This window comes from Pempheris klunzingeri, chromosome 4 (genome assembly GCF_042242105.1).
Source record: "Pempheris klunzingeri isolate RE-2024b chromosome 4, fPemKlu1.hap1, whole genome shotgun sequence".
NCBI classification, from domain to species: domain Eukaryota; kingdom Metazoa; phylum Chordata; class Actinopteri; order Acropomatiformes; family Pempheridae; genus Pempheris; species Pempheris klunzingeri.
Window position 1 is genome coordinate 15,866,815 of NC_092015.1, and position 21,444 is coordinate 15,888,258.

General features: G+C 41.1%; 1 protein-coding gene across 1 annotated transcript in view; it reads right to left on the reverse strand.

The window, feature by feature from the left end:
* gria4a (glutamate receptor, ionotropic, AMPA 4a) overlaps positions 1 to 21,444 on the reverse strand; it is a 96,243-nt gene that overhangs the window by 49,269 nt on the left and 25,530 nt on the right. The window contains exons 3-7 of the mRNA XM_070829943.1: positions 7,754 to 7,993; positions 4,870 to 4,922; positions 4,535 to 4,666; positions 1,593 to 1,646; positions 611 to 769 (exon numbers count right to left, since the gene is read on the reverse strand). Of these exons, the coding sequence (XP_070686044.1) occupies positions 611 to 769; positions 1,593 to 1,646; positions 4,535 to 4,666; positions 4,870 to 4,922; positions 7,754 to 7,993 (638 nt within the window). The remainder of the gene's footprint in view (positions 1 to 610; positions 770 to 1,592; positions 1,647 to 4,534; positions 4,667 to 4,869; positions 4,923 to 7,753; positions 7,994 to 21,444) is intronic.

The window sequence follows — 21,444 nt, forward strand, 5'->3', positions numbered from 1 at the left end:
TATGATAGAGAGAGGGAGAGGAAAAAGGAAGAGATATTATGCAGGTAAATCATGCAGCACAGGCGTGACAAAGAAGTCTTTTGTCTGAAGAACCTGCATGCTTCATGTTCACCTTGGCAAGAAATCACACAGTTATGGTGGAATTTATGCATTCAATCATGGTAAGATCGGCCACTTCACCTCTCCGACATCCTCAGGTCACACTCTGATTGGCTAAGAAGCTGAACCAAATGCATCACATCACACTCTGAATAGTTTGAATGCAGCACATCACCCTGTGACTGGTAACCTGTTTGTAGAAGCTGTGTGTTCGGCTTCTGTGCTGAATTTCAGGTCAAGTCTGAAGAACAATTTGCACACCAATGCCATCACCCCTTAATGTGTGTGCGTGTATGTGTGTGTGTGTGTGTGTGTGTGTCTGTGTGGACTGCACATATCTGTGTGTATCTGTGCACACTGTTTTGGTGTATATGTGGGTGTACTGACGGCGTGTGGAAGTGGAAGTGGAAAAGCGCTTTAGGTACATTTCTAAAGTAAGTTATGCATTTTTGTTTCCTGAATAAAGTGTCCAATATGTGTATTTAAGGATGAGAAAGCATATTTCTATCACCTTAGGTGGGCTTTCAGATCCAGGGTACTCTCTCTGATCCAGTTTGTTCCAGCGCTGCATCAGTTTAATAACGATAGGCCTGCTAAAGTCGACCAGCTGGAAACCAGTCACGTTTGCCCCGCCGTGCATGAACCTCTCCAGAGATATGTCCTTAAAACCCTGAAGAGAAGAAGAGATGACACACAAAAAAACACAAAGACGGAGAAAAGGTGAAAGGAGTGATGATGCAAGCACAGAGTGCGGTACTCTGACAGAATGTGTGCACCTTTGCTGACGAATCCTACTCCACATACTCAGTTTGCCTGATTATTTATACTCCTACTTAATATGGAGTGGCTTCCACAGCTGCTTGTGTGTCTTCATGCAGAGTGACACTTCATAGAGAAGTGGTTGTGGAGAGGGATCCATTTGGGAATGGGCCAAAGACAGAGGTAGAGAGTAAAGACATGTGAGGGTTACCCTGGGTTGATGGATGCTAATTGCTAAAAGCTCTGAGAGCCCATCTAGCTTGACCTGAGCTCACTTGCCCCTTTTTCACTGTCCTGGAGAGAACTGCTGCGGAACAGATTTCAGGGATTAAGGTTGAAGCAATACTTCATTTACTGACGTGAATTCCAGCAACCTCCTGCAGGTCTGACTTTGTTGAGGAGAGACTGAGGAGAATGATAATGCTCTAATTTTGAAGTTAAAGGAAAAATGGCACCATGGTGGGAATATTAAAAGTTCAATATGGAACTGCCAAACGTGGTTTGTTTTTCGGCTAACAACTGCAGAAACACAGCCTTGGGACAGGCTCAATGTCAAAGTAGGGGGAAGTAAAAACATGTCTCATATAATGTCGTCTTTGAAGACGCAGACTTTTTGTGTGGCTGCTTGCCAAATAACCTTCTGTCGTGTCTCTTCAACATACTGAAAAAGAAAACAAGACATTACACCAACACTTGACTAAACAGCTAACAGCAATACCATTAAGAGTTCTTACCAGGTTTGCTATGATGTAATGGTAACCTTTTACATGTTTCCCCACACTGACAGCCTGGAAAGAAAAGCACAGAGAGAGAGAGAGAGAGAGAGAGAGAGAGAGAGAGAGACTCACAATGCATGTAGTGTGACAAAACAGGGAAAATGTAGGATTCACAAGTAAGAATTGATTAATGGACCAAAGAGTTCACTGTAAAGAGAACTTAAAAGTTGTTTTGATTTAGTTTTGATTTAGTTTGCAGGGAGCTAAAAAGGGAAAGACGAACTACAAATAATGGAAACTCCTTCTCACCTGTGGCTCCCTCGCCTCACTCAACAGTGGCTGTGGTTATATTCTTACACTGATTAAAAGCAGAGGGAGTGATGAGCCTGTGAGGATTTTACTTGTCCTCAGTCCTCAATGTGTTTTCTAGTTTAGGGCTTTGTTAACTGGTCTGGTCCAACTTGATTTAAAACACTCCTGAATCCTGCAAGAGGGACGGGCTACCTTGTTTTGGTAATGACATTAATGAGGTGCCTAGATCCAATGCAGACGGGCTGCCAACACAAGCAGCGACATTTTGTAACAAGAATTACATTCGCATGCGTTACTGACAACATTTGTCGCAGATACATTGAGTGCGCGCTTATTTGTGTGAACATATTAATTTGAACCTGATGCATAAACCTCATTAATACGTTATTTTAATTTCTCCTTTCTCACCCACGCAAATCAAAAGCTATATACTGACACAGACAGATGCGCACATACACACACACACACACAAATCGCAGCTGGCAGGGGCGGACAAACAGAGCAGTCTCTGTCTCAGAGCAGGGATGCTAGCCAATGCCAGCACTGCAGAGCCCACTGTGACGGGAGTGTGTTTGTGCCTGTATGCCTGTCTTGGTATACACTTGTGTGTGTATCAGTGTGTCTGTGTGAATGTCTCCGTCTGTCTGTTCACTCATCACAGAAGCCAATTTAAAAACTGTCTGTGTTTCTGGCTGGGATGCTGCTAGTGATGTATATTTGCGCGTAGCTGTCAGACTATATGCATTTAACATGTGCCTGTAGCTTGCATTATGCACTGATATGCATTTTACAGATTAGCCTCCATTTGTGTGCGAGAGGTATGTGTGTGTGTGTGTGTGTGGGTGAGTGTTTAGCTGTGCGTGCCACTGAGGTTGTCGGATGTGCAGAGAGAAGATCAGATGTAATGACAGGTGGCAGAGCCAATGGGATGTTACACTGAAACCTGAGTCAAAGGGCACACACACCGCACACCACACATCCACACACAGACCACAGCGACATACACACACTCACACACACACACACACACACACACACACACACACCTGCGGCACCTGTCAGAGCTCAACCATCAAGAAAGACAGATAATCTAATGAACTTGGACGAGTGTAAGGTGTCAGAGTGTGTGCCTCCATGCACTGCATGTGTTTGTGTGTTCTCAGTGTGCTTGCTGTAACTGTGTGGACAGTATGGTGCTTTACTGCAATCATCCACTGATGTAGCTGTTGGGGAAGTCACATTTTTCACTCCCCATTATGAACTCCGGGGAAAAACTCAAATCTTGTTTTCTTACCAGATGTCAGAAAGCATAAGGAGTGCTGTTGCAACTAGCTGAGCAAAGCAGACAGAAAGCAGACAGTAATGCAATGCCAAAAAAAAAAAACAGTAGGGTAATATATTGGACACTGTGCATGATTTTAGTTATACTTACTCAAATTGTCATTGGTTTTAATTACTTAGCCAAAAAAATGTACTCCCTTAACTGTGTTTTAAAGTGGTAATAATGTGTGACTGTGGTGTGGTTGTTCTTCATTATTAAGAGTTAAGTGCTGTTAAATTCAGGTCAGTGGTACAATCTCTGCCCTGTCTGTAGTAATCTCAGCGATAGTAACAGTGTCACATGAAACTACAGCGTGGCCTCCAATTTAAACAACTATCTGTATAACTGTCATTTTCCACTTATAATCACATTACTTTATGTTACACATTTAACAATAATGTGTGATGGTATGAGACAACTTAGAACACAGGGTATAGAAAAGAAAAAACCTCCATGTCCTTTGTGTCACATCCATTTTGCATCCTTTCTATAATGCTGCCAGACACTTTGAATAACAATTTGATTTTGTCAGGGGCAAAAACAAGCTCTTTTAGTAGACATACTTTGATCTGGCACAATTGCCCTGAAGGATTAGGCCAACCTTAGCGACACTGTAGCTTCTTCATCACCTGTTCTCGGCTGCGAGCGGAGGCATTACATTACATCTAGAACCCAAAATATGTAAAAATAGGGCCCAAAATTACTTTTTATCCTTTGAGATCCTTTAAGATGTTGCAATTCAGACCAATAAATAACAGGCTACAGGCCACCTTTTTGATGCTACATAGACTTGTTGTCACACTTGTTATGAATAATTAAATTGTTCTCAATAGAGACAGCTCTGTTGTGAAAATGAAATTGGAATGACGTGTTTTTTGCGCTCTAATTCACCGCTTCACAAGGCATATGCCAACCAGCAACTATAGTTGCTACTCATTCAAAAAAGATTGTCTGGAAAAGAGAGCACAAAATGGTATAAATAAATGCAGATCACATTCATATGGGACTCAATTAGCGTAATAACATGGATAAAAGGCATGTGTTAAAGCACTGTCTAATCATCTAAAATGCTGTACTGTCAAATACCACCCTGTGTTGCACTAAGCTAATAGAGATTTTTTTAATCTTGTAATGTACTGTAGCTTGGGCTGTAGTGTTTAGTAATGCATCATGTGATGTTACAGTGACATCACAGTAACAACCAATAAAAACTCAAAAACGTAGTTAATCATCAATTTAATTCTTTCATCTTTAGCATAAACATGAATTTGGCACATTGAGGTAGGGTGGGTTTCCATGCCTGATTATTTTGGTGACTACATATTACCTGTTCTAGGATGCTCTGTAGTCTCTCAGGCTCCAGGTCGATGACATATTTCCTCTCCTGACGTCGGTCCAGATCCTCTAGGAGTCGTCGGTATGCCGCCTCATTGAAACTCTCCACACAGATAGCACTCACCTGCGTTAACATACATGCATGTATTCATGTGCACATGCAGAAATATCATGTAGGAATAAGGTCATGCATGCAAACCACAAGTCAACAACTGTGTTTGAGGAATTAACAATAAAAACAAGGGTGTAAGTATGTGTATGCACCGTGTGTGTCTATGTATTTTTTGGCTTGTTTCCAGGAACGTGTGTGTTTGTGTGTGTCCTGACCTGCCATCCGTTCTGCCCCGCTCTCTCCATAATTGCCTGCAGTATTGCATAACCTAGACAACAGAGAATAAGGGAAGGAAAAAAGAGAAAGAGGGAATTAATGATGTACTAGGTTGAAGCCATACCTGGGACAAGGGGAAATTATATTTTGCAATTTTTGCGGGTAAAATTTTAAACAAAAACAAAAAAACAGTACCAGCATTTGCAGAATCTTTTATTACCACAATATGTTTGCACAAAATGCAAAATGCAGAACAAAAAGTCAGTTTCATCGTGAGAGACACTGTTGATAATGACATTTTATCTAAATGTAACTTATCATTGCGTCTTGTTTAGTACAGAACTTTGTTTTGAATGCAACTCATCTGAGGACACACCACCATTTATCAATTGTATAGCTTGGAACAAAACACAGAGTTCTTTTTCCACAAAATGATGGAGTAAAGCTTTGAATAGGGTAAGTATGCCTCTCGGCGTGAGTTTCAAAGTTAATATAATCCTACAAGCAGCAGGTGGCCACAATGAATTGCAGTTTATTATATTGGACAGCTGTCTAGATGAGCCAAAACAAGTGGGGAAATAACAATACTGAGAGAGGACTCAATATCACAATAATAATCCTGTATAATCTTGGCATACAGCAAATGAATATTTATCATAATGATCATTGTAATCTCCAACAACCCTCCAAATATGTTATTATCTCTGCTTTGAGCTGGAATGGGACTTGCGTAAAAATAAAATATATCACAATTCGCTCAAAGTCACGAGTGCACACAATGAAAACACACAGCATATGCTTACATGAAACGCAGTGATATGAGGACACAAAATGGCACAATGCAGTGCAACACTGCCAACTGTAACTCTGTTTTTTTCTACTTTTGTGGAGGCAGCTATTTAATGCTTGAATTGAACCAAAAAGCACATCTGAAGCCTCAGTAATCACAGTGTGTATGTGTGGGAATGTGTATTATTGCGGTTTACATTGTGAAGAAATTGAACTTGTCCTTATATGTAATGTAAGATTGTGCTTTCACCTTTCCAGCCTCATAAATGGTACTAGAAATAAGTGTGTCTGTGGCCTAAATCTATTTGTGTTACACCCTTCTGTGAGCTGCTCATGTGTCTGCGCTTTGTTTGTGTCGTCTAACTTACATCAATGTGCTGCATGCGCAGATGCACATACATTCATCTGCTGTGTCTGAGTTTTCTGCAGGTTTTGGTTTGTGTGTGCATGCATTTTTATTTGTATCCACATGTGCAGGTTTGTGTCCATATCTCAGTTTGCATGTGTGGATGTGTTAGTGTGAGAGTTTGTCAGCAGGCTGTCTGTGTAGCAGACCAGGGAGCATAAAACAGATCACAGCGTTACTGCCCATTTTCCAGCACATTACCGGCAGCAGGGCCTGATGGAAGCCCATAATGAAGGGCCCTGCCTTGGCCAAGTCAAGGGTGAGCACAGCCCAATTTCTACACATCCATCCTCTGCTCTGTTTCCCCCCCCCCCCCCGTTATATGCTACTGTAAATCTCCACAGACTTCTGACCCTGTCTGTCCTCTTACTCCTCCTTCCTCCCCCGTCACCTTGCTTGTCTCCTCCTTTCTTTTGTCGCACCTGTCTTCCCTTTTTTCTCGGTTTGGCTGCTCCACCGGCTCGACTCACCCACCCTGTCTCTCCTGCGGCCCCTCTGCCCTCCTCTTTCTCCCTCTGCTCCCCTTGGGTACTAACTCAGACAACCTGGAGCAGAGGGAGGCTGGCAGAGGTACAGACAGAGCAGACACACACACACTGTACAGCTCACTGACTCCCTAACACGCCACTATACCGTGGTCTGGGGACTCTGCGTCATGTTTGACCTGTGTTTCTCTCCCTGTGGCGGGGAATTATTCTGTGTGTGTGTGTTTGTGAGAGAGAGAGATAACGTGCCAAGCATTCCCATGACGGTGGTTAGGGGCCGAAGGCGTCAGCTGTGCCTGCTCCGCTAAGTTACGTGCACTGCATGATGGGATGGTGAAATTAAAGGCAGGTGAATGCTGCAAGAGTTGAGGCCAAACCCTGGTTTCTGGCTGAAAAGTGCCAAATTACACCCTTGTTTCTGCAGCTGCAGCCCTTCCTCAGGAAAGTGTAGATGCAGTAGCAAAGTCTTTGTGCCTCTTTAACAAGAAGACAATGGTAAAATTGGGAGTTATTTTAAAGCCAAACACTCCCAGGCTAACAGACTTTTAAAAAGATGATTGTGACTTGATGATAATATTGTTCTCAGTGTGCCATGCCAAACTGAACCCAAATTAACAGATAATTCGTCATGCAAAAAAAGTTTTCGAAACCAGACTAATTTGGGAGTCTATATTTTAATCTTTCATAACAGATCTACCCGGTTAGCTCTTGTTATCACAGCAGAGCTTATGAATCTCTGGTGGCATAAGGACAAAACGCAGCTCCAGTTTTGACAGTTCTGTTATACACTGAATGTAGACAACGATACCGAGTTAAAGTCCCTTTTGCATACTTGCCCGTTTCTCTTTAAAACCAACAAGGATGAACAATGGAGTAGAAAGCAGAGTTTAAAGCAGAACCATGCAACTATATGAAGCTCTTAGATGATGGAATTTAAAATAACACCATTCAACTTACTGCAGTCATGCAATTCCCCCTCTCAATCCTGTATTTTTTAGATTATAAAAGGAGCAATCAACTTCAAGGTCCAACAATAATGTACAGTGATTCGTGGATTTCCCAAGATATTTCAAAGCCCTATTCACAATCATATTTTTTTTTGATAAAAATACATTGAAGGCAATTGAATTATGTGCCTTTTTTCTATTTTGGAGCACCAGCTCCTCTTATACTTTGTTAAAACATTCATCACTGTACATTTACCTCTGTCTGTGTCGTAGAGGAAGACAAATCTGCTCCAGTCATAGTGGTCCAACAGTGACAGCAAAGCCCCTCTGATGGACGGCCGGAGCTGTAGGGTGAACTGGCCCTCTCCTTCAGTAGGGAAGCTGGGTGTCACAAGGCTGATATGCAAGGCCCCACAGAACGACGTCAGCGTGTTCACCGAGCGTTTGTCATAAAGGCCGAAGATGGCGAAGACCCCCCTCGAATACTGTGAACAGACTGATGTGAGGATGGAGAAGAAGAGGTGGGGAGGAGGGTGGGTTGTTGGGGATAGAGGGATCCAGATGGAAGAAGGAAAAAAACAGGGTGAATGGAGTAAAGTTAGGGAACACAAACACAGAGTATATGCAGCAACACTGTTGTGGGAGCTTTTGCATTGATTTTACAAATGAACAGAGTAGAGAAAGAGCAAATAAAGGGATGGAACAGAGAAAGACACATGGTCCTTAATTAAATTTACACTGTGGAATCTTGTTAAACATATCAAGCATTTTAATGAGCGACAGCTTCAGCTTGTGTCAGCTATACCGTTTCACTCCTAATTAGACCCACAAAACAGCGCTGTCTGAGTGATGTGTGTGAGCATCCATAAATGTGACTGGTTTACCAAAAAATAATTATGAAACTGAATCCAATGCAAATGCAATATTAGTTTTACAGAAATCTTGTTGTGTTTCCTCTGAAAAAAAAAACAAAAACATATATCTTATCCAGAACAACATGACACAGAAAAGCGAAACCATTCAACATAAACATGTAATTATTATAAAGTATAAGCACACACATTTGCAGGTACATGCTTGGAGTACTCAAAATCATGCCCAGCCAAAACTGGCATGGCTGCTTACATACTTGTTAAGGAAATTACAGTCAAATAATCCCACCTGCTTAGAGCTTAACATTCTTTAGATCCACCCATGCACACGCACATGCGCACACACACACACACACACACACACACACACACACACACACATGCAGATACAAAACCCCTTGACCGATCCGTGAGCTCACTTCAAATGTGAAGTCATTTTCCACTACAACACTGCAACTGAGTCTTCAGACACCCCGAAGCTTTCAACCATGACAGAGAGGAGAGTGAAAAGCACTGACGTCCAACGCTATCTCGCTTCCACAAAAATCTCTCCTTCGCTTTGGATTGTCATTCATCCTTGCGGCTCGCCCAAAACAGTTTGGAAAAAAAAGCTCTTAGGTGTGTGAACCGGAGAGTCCTGCATATTCTGACAAATGTGCACACAAACCACAAACACGTGCTTGGCTTTCAAAAGATTGGGAGAGTGGAGTGACTGAAAGTATGTGTCAACTCATTTTTCTTTTTACACACTTTAATGTTTCTCTTTGTGTGCCCCCTTTTTCTTTCATCCTCTTATTTCATCCCCTCCTTTCCCTCTTCAGCCTCATTCAGCCTTTCAGCCAGATTCTTTCAGGCAGGCATGTTGTGAGCTTGAGCTCTGCGTCATAATTCACTCTCCACCCTGTAATACGTCACATTGGAGTAAACAGTAAGACTGCAGTCCCCACCGACTGCAGACTTTGCTTTTGGCAACAACCGGCCATCACTCTGTAACCTTTTTCCCTCTCTCTCTACCTCCTTGGATCTCCTTGTACATCACTCCATCTCATACCTTTTCCTTTCTCTTCTGCTTTCAAGGCGGACACTGCATTCATCCTCTCTCTTTCAACTTCCAACAACCAATTTTTCCTTCATCTCCTCTCCCTCTCTTCCTCTACGACTGCCTCCTATTTCTGTTCCTCCCTCTCTCCCTCCTCCTGGGACTCAGAGTAATTCCATTATCAGCTATAAGCCTCAGTGGGGGTAAACACTGAGGGAGATGCAGCTTTGACGGTTCGGCTTGTGGCAATTAAACAAAGCCGAGGCCCCTGCACCCAGGAGGTGATAAGGCAGGGATTTAGTGTCCGATTATGACAGGAGCTAAATGTCTTCAATTCAGTGAACTAGCATACTACGTACTTAGCATGCGTCATTCAACAGTAGCTGAGTCATGGCATCTGCAAAGTCAATGCACTTAGTAGTATATTCCTAGATGATTTTTAGAACATTTTCAGGTTTTATTTGATACTTCAGAACATGTACCAACATGAAAGATGGCTATAAGATGTGTGTGATTAACTACAAAATAAAAGGTGCTATATTTCACTGAGGCACCAGAACGCTTTGGTGCAATGCATAATGATGTCTATGCTAAATCACTGAAGTTGACATCATAATTAAGTGCTCAAAAGAGAAGAGCCAATGGTCATCTAAAATCAGAATAACAGCAAAATGACAAGGATTGAATTGAACAGCAAGCAGAGACAGTTTGGTAAGATGAGTAGATATATTCAGATTGAAACACGTTCATTCATGGTTGCAGCTTACTGATGAAAAATGGCTCTTGGCTGAGAGAAATGATGTCCTTACACGGTCTGAGGACAAAAGAGAATCAACATGTAATTGAATTTCTTTGACAGCAGTGTCATGGCAAATGCCATTCCCTCGCTTTTTTAATGAATTTGTGTTTTTTGAGATCAGCTGTTTTGGGAACATAGCAAAAATAGAAGATAAGAAGCAGAACAAAAAAGGGAACAGTGCACACGTAGGCTGACATACTGTGTAACATAGTGGAGTGCTACTCCCATGCCAACTGATTTAGTTCTTGAAAAATTTGACAAAAACTACTGGCCTAGATGCAGTTTCTGACATCACTATCTGAAAATTTTATTTTTCACCCACCTCCTGGGCCTCCATCAAAACTTTAGGAAATATTGATAGCCTTAATCTCAAATCACTCTATTTTCAAACAATACCAAGACATCCGCAGCCATACAAGCAGACACACACAGGCCCAAAGCACATACCAAAAATCTCTATGTATGTCTCATTCTTCATTCATCCACTCTCTCTTTCTGTTTCTCTCCACCTCACTCCCTTATTCCCTTGTTTTCTATCTATGCCTTCAGAGTTTGGCTTTGCCTCTCTGACTCTATCATCCTTTCTTTCTCCCACGTTTCCCTTTCTGATGTATGTCTCCATGGGCTTGTTTCTCTGCAACCATCTCCACCACCACCACCACCACCCAGCCGCAAGGCTGGAATGTGCCAGACAGTGGCGTCATTGTAATAAAATGTGTGCTAAGCTTGCTTCATAAAGCTTTAATGAGAGGAGGGGACCAGCGGCACGGTGCATCATCACCACAGTAAAAGCATCCGACACAATAGGTCTCCTGGGACTTCTTCTACCTCTTGTCACCTCCCCCTCGCTTGTTCTCTCCGCATCTCCATATGTTCGAATTTTTTGTGTACAATCTCCTGTCTTTTCGGGTTCTTAATTGCTTGCTCTGTCTGTCAAACCTCTCCCTTACTCTGTGCAGACTTCCCCATAAATCTCTTTAAAACATCCCTCCTTTATCTGCATTACTCTATCACAGTATATCAACCCTCAGCATCCTCTGCATCTTCCTCCGCAGTCATCCTGCCTCTCTCTGATTCATTTCATTTGTGTCTCTGTGCATTTAGAAAGCCCTCTCGATCATGTGCATACTCTGCACATCACTTTATTTCTGGTTTTTCAAATAAAATGTGTCAAATTTGCATATTAGGGAAGAAATATGTTGCTTAAGCAGCGCAACACAATGCAGACTAATATCTTAGCTCTCTTTGCCTCTCTGCTATTGTTTGCTTTGCCATGTGTTTGCTCTCTCCCATATTTCACCCCTCCCTCCTTCTTACTTTAACTCTCTCAGCACAGCGCTTATGTCCCTAGACCGGCCGCTTGTTTGTATTTCACATGACAGCAAGAGCAGATGCTTACAGATAAACCTGCCAGTGATTTCACTGTCACTGCACAATAGTTCAACATAAAAACACACACATACAGACACACACACATAGTCACCTATACACATTTTGAACAGCATAAACCACAATCCTCCAACACACACATGCAACTTTCACTCAGACTTTCTGTCCTGATGCTGCAGTTGCTTCTCACCCATTAGTCTGAATAACAACCCTCTGGCTGCAGAGACACTCCAGATAGCCCCAGAAACACTGAAAAAATACTGGGAGCTGTCATTACATGCAGGTAAAGGCTGAGATAAAGAAAGCCTGTGTAAATGACGAATACAAACTAGTTTAAAAGCCATACTGTGTATTTTTCCTGGCATTGCACGGGGTTACCTACAGTGCAGCACAGTGATACCAAGAGGGTGAAGGAAGGTAAAAGCTAATAATAAGCCTTTATGAGCTATACAACTAGGGAGAAATCTACCACCCAATGCATTACACTGCCATTCCACATGCAAGCCATTTACAGTAGTAACCTCTAAAGAAGCTCCTGTTGTCCTGTTTCAGCACTGCATGAGTTCTTGCTTCAGAAAAAGTAAAGAGTGGAGCATCCTGCAGCAAGCAGTGGATTTTCTACAATGACTGAAGCTCTAATCAAGACTGGCACAACTAGTTCATTGTGTAGAATAAATTAACACTCATGATCAGTCAACAAACTGAAAAAGGGGTAAGTATTAAGAAGAAGGACAAAGCTAAAACATTGAAGAAGCGTTATTTTCCGGCTGTAAGTGTGTAACTAGTGTAAGTAGTGAGGCAAATACTCTGTGTAAAGATGAGAAGAGTGATTCTTTTAAGTAACCTAGTTCATTTCATTCGCCTGCCACTAGGAAACAGACTCATTAATGACTCATTTAGTTCTGTATTCTTGATTGTCACCCACCCCACCATGAATAAAGCCATCAAAGAGAATAACCAATTATGATTAAAGATACAATGACTGTACCTTTTGCTCAGATTGGCTTGGCAATTAGGCTCAGAAATGATATATTTGATAATAATAACCGAGAGATAAATTGGTCTATTGACACGATTTAGCAGTAACACTGACAATCAATAGTAATTTGGCATTATAGCCTATAAGCTCTGTCATATTTATATATTATATTCATATTCATATATTTATTTGTGCTAGGACAGTCATTGCTCCAATGCTAGCTTATTTGAAAGAAATAATTTTCATCCATAACAGCAGAGTATGTTCTTTTTATTTTATTATGTCATACTATATTATTTCATTACAGAGTACGCTCTTTTTTATTGAGGATCTAATAGTTATTCCACTTCAATTTGTATCAGTGAACTGCCCAATGTTAGGAATTTCACATGCCAAGTCAGTCAATTGTTACTTAGTATTATGAACTGTGCCCGTATTCATGCCTGTATGGAAAATGTTTCCAAGTCATTTCAACATGTTTTTGAAAATATTGCTGAACATTGTTCTCACAATGAGTTGTCCTTGAGCTTATATAGATAGCTAACAGTCCTCCAGTAAACACAACTGTTATGAACACACAATAAAATGTATAACTTTAAAACTGCAGAAATTGCCAACAGAAATCAGAATCAAAGCAACAGACATTATAGTTAATGCGCCAACATTTAGAAACAGAAAGTCTTGGGTCATACAACAAGCAAAGCAAATTACCAGCTTCCAAGTACGCTCACTTGCATTTGGCTCAATTTGAGACTAAATTTCTATCAAAACAACTGTACAGCTACTATATTCTGCTCACAGTATCTACAATTTGATCAAACAAAAATATTCATGGTACAGTATTTACACTCTGCTTCATTAGCAGTGATGGAAATTCACTGCACTAATATTACTGCTGATTGATTACCAGGAGGTTACATGTTACAGTGTAACATTGTTATTGTATTACAAGACCAGATTTGGGATGAAAATAAATGAAATATGTGGTTAGTGGACAGCTGAATGAACATTTTGCCACTTATGCTAATGAAATGAATTTGTTGTTATAACTCAGTGGAATGTAAATGTACTTTCTGGGACTCAGGGCTCAGTCACAGTGCCGTCTACAGAAGAGCAGAAAGAGATATAGCTGAGACCAAGGCTGGTTTTGAAGTGAATTAATTTCCGCAAAACACGTTATAGCCAGTTCTTACACACTTGATCTCCAATAGCATTTTTGTGTCAGGATCTTTCTATTAAGTTAGGAGGACCATTTGTTTAATTGAGCCGGTGCCTCTCAAATGTCTGTGCACGGCCTCTGGCTCTGTGGGTGGCATTAGTCTGGTGAACATCTCTGTGCCTCAGTGATTTCAGTGGCAGAGCTCTCACTAGGTGGATGGTGCTTGCTGAGTAACACTGCCTATTTGTCTCTAGTGTTTGATAGCTGCTCTCAGCTCTCCAAAGCAGTGGCACTCTAGAGACAGACCAAAGATCATGTCTGGAGTTCGGTAGTACAGGAGATAGAACTTCACGCACAAAATTCATGTACTGGATAATGACTTATGAATACCATTTACATGAATACCAGGACTATATAAGGACTATATATAAGTATATGAATGGCAACCCTCAAAAAAGTATCATAAATGCTATGCTCTGCATTTTGCACATTAGAGAGAAACGATTGAAAGCTGGGAGGGACCAAACGTAATGTAATGGATATAAAACTGTGACTGTATTATCTAGAAAACATGCCAATGTAAAGGTACTTTTATATACTACCAGTGGCACTGCACCTCTGTTAAAGAGGAGCAATATAAAGACAGGACAGAAGACAAAGTCTGGAGATCAATGGTATCTGGCAGAGAGCACAGTCACTGTATGGATTTCATATTTGCTCCTCTACACTACAACATAGATTGTGGCACAATGGAGCAACTTTTCAGATTAAAAAAAAAAAAACACCTCAGAAGTTAGGAAAAGATTTTTTTTCACATGAGATGCTTTTACAATAATATCACATCCTGCATTCACATAAAAATCACACAAAGGATTTCATTAGACTTGAAATAACACACTACCTTCCATTCAGTCCACCCCCACATAAACATGGACTGATTTTTAACCTAAACAACAGCTTCTCATCCATCCCAAGCAGCAATGTTATGATGACAAGCTAAAAGCCAGAGGATCAATATTCCTCGAGAGAGCATGCTTTACCACATAGACAAAAATGAGAACGTATACAGGAGTGCATTTTAAGCAGTACACCAAACCTCTAAGTTCTCATTGTCTTCTGTCTGGTTTAGTAAAATCCATTTATAATATGCCAACACCTATTGTTCACTTGCTGAGATGTTAACACTGACACCAGGCCTCAAGTGTGCCCATCAGCAACATTATAAAGACAAGATAAAAGATAAAGCTTGACAATCAATAGTCTAGCAGGGGAGTTCTGCCACCTTATGGATTTAATATCTGATGCTCTCCACTAGAACATATTTTACAAGATAACTGAGGCACAATAGCTTCATAAACGCGGCAGTGATTATTGAGAGCGATAGTGTATTGTATGCTGTGCTGTATCTCTGTGTGTCTGGTTCACTGTGCTTGTGAATGAGGCCATTCATCCCTCTGTCTGCCTCCTTCTCCCGACTGTCTATCGTCCCTCTTTCAGAAAACTGCCTCAAGCTGAGAGGAAAAGGGGGCTTCAGTTGTCCTCGGTGAGAGGGAAGGAGAGAAGAAATAGAGAGAGAAGGAGCAAGACAGGAAGAGAGTAGTTCCAAAACCCACAAGGGGCTCTGACAGTGACAAGGGAGCGAAAGTCTGCCAAGCAAGCACTGCAGAGAGAAAGTAGAGGCGGGGAAAGCTAGCAGAAGAAATTGTATACTGAAGGTAGGTATTCACAACGAGGCAAAAAGAAAAAGTGAGGAAACGTTGCCCTGCAGGCCATCGAGGGGAAAGAAAAGACTAAAAATTAGTCCTTAAATGCTCCTATTGTGTTGAGGTTGGATCATCAAATGAATGCAGTCCATACACACACATTCAAGTTCAAACTCACAAATGCAGAGAGCTGCCTGCTTCAAAGGCAACAGTGTCTGAATACAGGGCTGAATACGGGGTCAGAGGTGAGGGACAGCAGGTGAAAAGGCTCCACTGCGACACTCCACTGTCACTTCTTTATTCTCTTTGATGACATCTTTCTGCCTCACCTGTTCTTCCTCCACTAATCCTCCTCCCCTGACTGCCCCTCCAGCCACTGCCCCTCAGGCTGCATGAACAAAGCTTCTAAGAATAAGAGTACTGATTGGGGAAAATGAGGGCAGGTACTCAAGAGGGGGACAGCTCTCCCCATGGCCTTTGGTGGTTTCGTACTCCGTGAATATGCTAATAGTTGCTGACACATGGCTTCCTCCTTTGTGCAGTCAAATAAGAAAAAACAGGAATTCATTGCCAATCAGCCACCAAGCTGTGTGACCACTCAATCTTCACTCAAAGATAAGTTTAAAAATGATCCTTTTTACAGATGGCTGTGGTGATTTGAGGTGGGAATTCCAATGACAAAGAGGAAAGTGAAAAGAGGAAGTTGGTGGGAATGTAATGGCCTCCATTTTCTATTGTTCATAGGGTGAATCTTTAGGATACAAAAGGATTGCTACTGGCTTCCTCACTCAAGTTACACATTTTTTCTTTTTCTTTAGCAAGGTGATTAGGAAACATTGGCAATTTTTGTACATGTCAAGGTGGAACATGCACCCTTTGACTATGCAGTCACCATGTGCACATGAGCCAATAAAGTGATAAAAATGTTGGTTATCAGAATTAACTTAACAAGCAGCTGCGAGTGGAGCAGCATGTGCTTTGGCTCTGTCTTTTTGCCCTGGACTTTGTCATACAGGCTGCCCTACCTCATTAACAGAACAAGGGCTGCACATAGCCTGAGAAGACGACCTGCAGACAAACTCAGGGAAAAAAAGTAACTCAATGGCAACATATTTTTTGGTAAAACAAATGTAATTCACTCTGTATTTTACTTACTGTATTTTAGCACTGATCTTGTCTGGTTTGCTCTAATGATACAACAAAAGTGTATTTGTAGGAAAGATACAACATATTGATTGTGAAATATCAGGTGTCTATCAAGGAACATAAATGTGATTTTAATCAGTAAATTAATAATATTTTAACTTCTTTTTACTGAACTCAAAAAATGACATACACAGAATCCACTCTTTTACCATCTGCTTGTTTGAACAGTGAGACTAATAACTTCTGGCAAAAAAAGCACAATTTAGGTAGAAGTGATATTTTGAAAGTAAAAAGCTTTATAGATACAAAATGTGTGTCGAGACTGTGAAATTAACATTTCATAAAGAGCCATTTTTGGATGTCACTCTATGATTTTTAATATCCTGTTGTGATGTGGTGTGAAGCTCTGCACGTTAAGGAAATCATGGGCCTCAAAAATTGCTTCTTAAATTTAGGTTTGTGGCATTTCTCTGCATTACTCAACAATGGAAATAGAGAGTGACAAGAAAATGGGGATCGGGGGAATAACATGCAAAAGTGATTGAACATTGATGTCTGTTGTAAGTGGTACTATCTGAGTCCAATGAGCCATGGATATGACCAATCAGCACTTCTGTTTCCTTTTCTGTTAAGTCATGAGGAAATCAACACGTTTTGGTGACATCTCATTAGTGTCTCAAGTTCATATCTCTTAGCTCAGCACATTACTTGGAACATCAGGCTCGTCTGGCTCAGACAATCACACACACAGTGACAGAGTTGGGCCTGATTGTTGCTCTTCCGTCAAAATGACCAAGAGGTATTACCCACAAAACTGCTGAAGTCAAGTATTCTAGATATTTTCTGGGACTGGGGCTCACCATAACCTGTGGTGGTCCTAGAGCATACTACAGCTGCCTTGACTGGCAAGTGAAATAAACATGTTAAAGGCAGAGTCTGCAGTGTTACAGAAACTGGCAGGAATAGCTAGATTTTGAAAGCAAAAAATCCAACCAAAAATATCCCAACCCTCCCATCAGGCTTTTCTCTAAAGCTACTTCCCAATAACACATGAACATGTCACCTGACTAACATTACTATTGGAGGACGAGTCCACCACAGTGATGAGAAGACGGCCGCCACTGTGTCCTCTTTCAAGCGTAACACAACCACTGACTGATAGCCTCTCCTAGTTTTTCAGTCTGACAAATAAACAACTGTGTTAGATGCAGCGTCATATACAGACAAGCACAACAAATGTAACTGTAGCTCAGAGTACTTGTGTGTGCTTTTGTGCTGGTAACTCAAGGGTCTGGCGCTGAGCTGTAATTTAAATTTTGGCTGCACTTTTTCTGCCATTCTAGTGCGACTAGCTCACTACTTTTACCTTTGTGGAAAACTCATGCGCAGTGTGTGCACTTGCAGTGTATGTGCAGGGAGACAGGTATTTAGGCAGCCAGGCAGGCTGACCACCCGGTGGATGAGTTTATCACAGTCCTGCCACAGCCACAGACACCAGATTGTTTTCTTTGTTTATTGATTGCTGTCATACTGTTATGAGAATTTCAACCAATATCACAAAAACTGCTTCAAAATAAATAGCAGAAACCGGCTTAAACATCTGTCACAACATTCTTTCAGACAATTTCAGATGACTGTCTACAAGCAGATAATCACTGACTACCTTTGATGTACTCATTTTGTGAATTGAGCTGTAAAATTGAACAGTATAATGTACGTAAAACCAACCAAGTAGAATAAAATCATATGTTTGGGTGTAGTCGTGACTGTAGTGTCATGATGTATCAGAACAGCACTTGACCACAGTTGAATAACGGCAGGATTATCTATTGCATTTTAAGCACATTTAAATCAGAACAGAAAGGAACTGGTGTCCTTAATTGAGATCCTTGTATTGGTTGCTATGCTGATGATGACATTTTAATGACAAATGTTATGAAAATATGCAGTTTGGTCCAGACAATCCAGTGAATTGATGTGTCACCATGGAAAAAGAACATTCATTAAACATTAAACATTCAAGCAGCAGTTGCAATAAGCTTAAGCATTCTAAATCTTGTGCCCTTTAAAGAATAAAACAATGGTTGTTATCATGGCAACATTATTATTAAAATGTCCCGAGGACCCGTGTTCACTGAGGCATGTTATAAATCTTGTAATACTGAACCTGGCAAAAAGAGGCTCACGGCAAAATTGGGCCTCAAAGCATATCTGCTCACAGCATGATACACCAGTATAACATGCATCCACACATAAATACACAAACACACACTTACAAACTCACACATTTGAAGCAGCATATACAATACTGACAATGTGCTGCGGAAACTTTGCCTCACCAACGAGCTCTGCGGCCACAGAGATAAGAGATAGAGGGAGAGAGAGAGGCAAGGAAAAGATAAGATAGAAAGAGAGAAGGAAACTACATGTCACCTGTCATAGTGCTGTGCTGCGTACCCCTAGGACACAATCCTTTAAACAGGGCTAATCTGTGTATGTGTGTGTGTGTGAGAGAGAGAAAGAGAAAGAGAGAGAGAGAGAGAGAGAGAGAGAGAGAGAGAGAGAGAGAGAGAGAGAGAGATGTGACAGAGAACCTTTTTACTCCAGTCATCTTTAAGCACTACTAACAGTAGCTAAAGCCCTGCGGGCCTGTCCGGTATGAACACAGTCATTCATCACACACACACACACACACGCGCTCACACACACACACACACTGATATCAAAACCATTCATCACAGCAGACAGAGAGAGAAAGAGGAGAAGAGAAGAAGAGAAGAAAGTGTGTGTGTGTGTGTGGGAGGCCTCACTCATGTTATGCTGTATATAAGTACTGTGCTTTCATCTCCCTCTGAAGAAGCAATCACACAGACAAACCACCTCCAAAAACCACTAATATCTTACGGTATGCACACTTGGCATGGACTCCTGTCTCGAGCCATGCATAAATCATCAAATCTTCTCAGCTTGTCAATTTCACACACAGACCAGGCAGACCAGGTGCATGGATCCATTTTTCCCAACATGGTTTACCACTGTTGTGACACGGATCTGTGTGATTTCTCCTTAAACATGCCGAGACATGATGAGTGTTCTGTATTACAATCCCACAGAGAAATAACTAGGAAATAAGTAAATGTCTACATTATTACAAAAGTGTGTGTATAGCAGGAAGATTGGGACTATAAAAATATTAACTAACATCAAATGCTCTCTTTATTCATCATGATGTAACAAATTTTCCCTCCACATTTGTAAACTGATTAATTAAAGTTGAATTAAAGGGAATCGCATAAAGTGAAAGGAAGCAAAAACGACCTTATTTGTAACTGCCCTTCCGAAAAACACATAGAAGTGGTGTCTGAGCTGATGTTCCTATTGGCAGAATGATATAATAAAATAAGTATTTTGTTACAGTTAGGAAAACATCTTGGTTTGGGGTAAAATTACTACATTGTTAAGGACCTTTTCAATCTGGGGCCTTTGTGGCTCTAGAATAAACGTCACCTGATTTGCTCCTTGGATCCCGATGTACATACACAAGTTATAATTCCTTCTGGTGCTATTGGGCTTTGTCACCTCAATGCAAACAAGCCTAATTTTTGGATATATTCTTAAAAAACTGATATTGTTTTTCATGGGAAGACAGTCTCAAAAAAGTCAGCTGGTATTTGGGCCAAGTTTCCAGTAATTTCAATTTTGAATGTATCAGTGAGTAAACGGATTAGCACCTAGTGCCAAAGGTGGCGCTGCATCTGGTGTGCTATCCACAGTAAAACAATACCTCAGTTTTACACTCTTAATGCACAAGTAATGAAGGTTATATGTCTGTTCTCCAGCAGGCCTGTTGGCTGGGAAATTGCAAGATCACAAAGTGGTCCATCTTATCTCAAAAGTTTTTCTTGATGTACCGTGAAACAAAGCAGTGACTGATACATAATGATGCAGACAGTGTGGCAGATTGACAAGCTGTCAGGGCTAAATTTGTGTAACCTTCTCTCATGGTGCAACTACTGTTGCCTGCTGTTATTGTAAAAAAAAATGTTCCGCTGCCTCTATCACTTTAATTTTATCATTGACCTTGCCTACTCTGCTTTGACAATACAATGTAAGGGTATACAAAGGTCAGAAATGAGAGAGAGAGTGAAAGAGATTTTATGTGTCAATGTGGTTGCTTACAGAGGCTAGACAGAAGACACATTCCAAAACGTGTATTTTGGCAGAACAGTGTGTATACGTGTTTGTGTGTGTGTGTGTGTGTGTGTGTTTTACGGCTATCCTTTTCCATCCATCTAACCACAAGGAACGGCAGAATATTACTTGATGGCATGTTCTAAAAAGTAATAAAAATATGTCTCCCCTTCATCTCTGTGTATATGTGTGTTTTGCACCTTGCACATGGGGACACACACGGGTGTTTGTGTATGACCTTTCAGCTGAGTAGATGCATAATGATTGATGAATGAATGAGTGTGCTCACAAGATAAACTAAGGAGTAATTCAACAGAGGAAATGACATCCCACCACCCACTGTTGCTGCTGTCTCACTCCTCACCTCAATATTCCTCATTCTTCCTTCAACCCATCCATCTCACTCTCCTGCTTGTCTGTTCTGTCCTCCTCTCCATTTCTCCTTAGCCTCTGACCTCCAATCTCTACTCCTCTTTTCACTACCATTCAATTACATAAGATTTGTTTTGACATGATTTGGACAATTCAATTCAATTCAATTCAATTCAAGGCAGAACACAGCACATGCTTGGGTGGTTGTGGCTCAGCAGGTAGAGCCACTTGTCCATTGACTGCATGATGAGTTTGATCCACATATCAAAGTACCCTTAAGATGCTGAATCTGAAATTG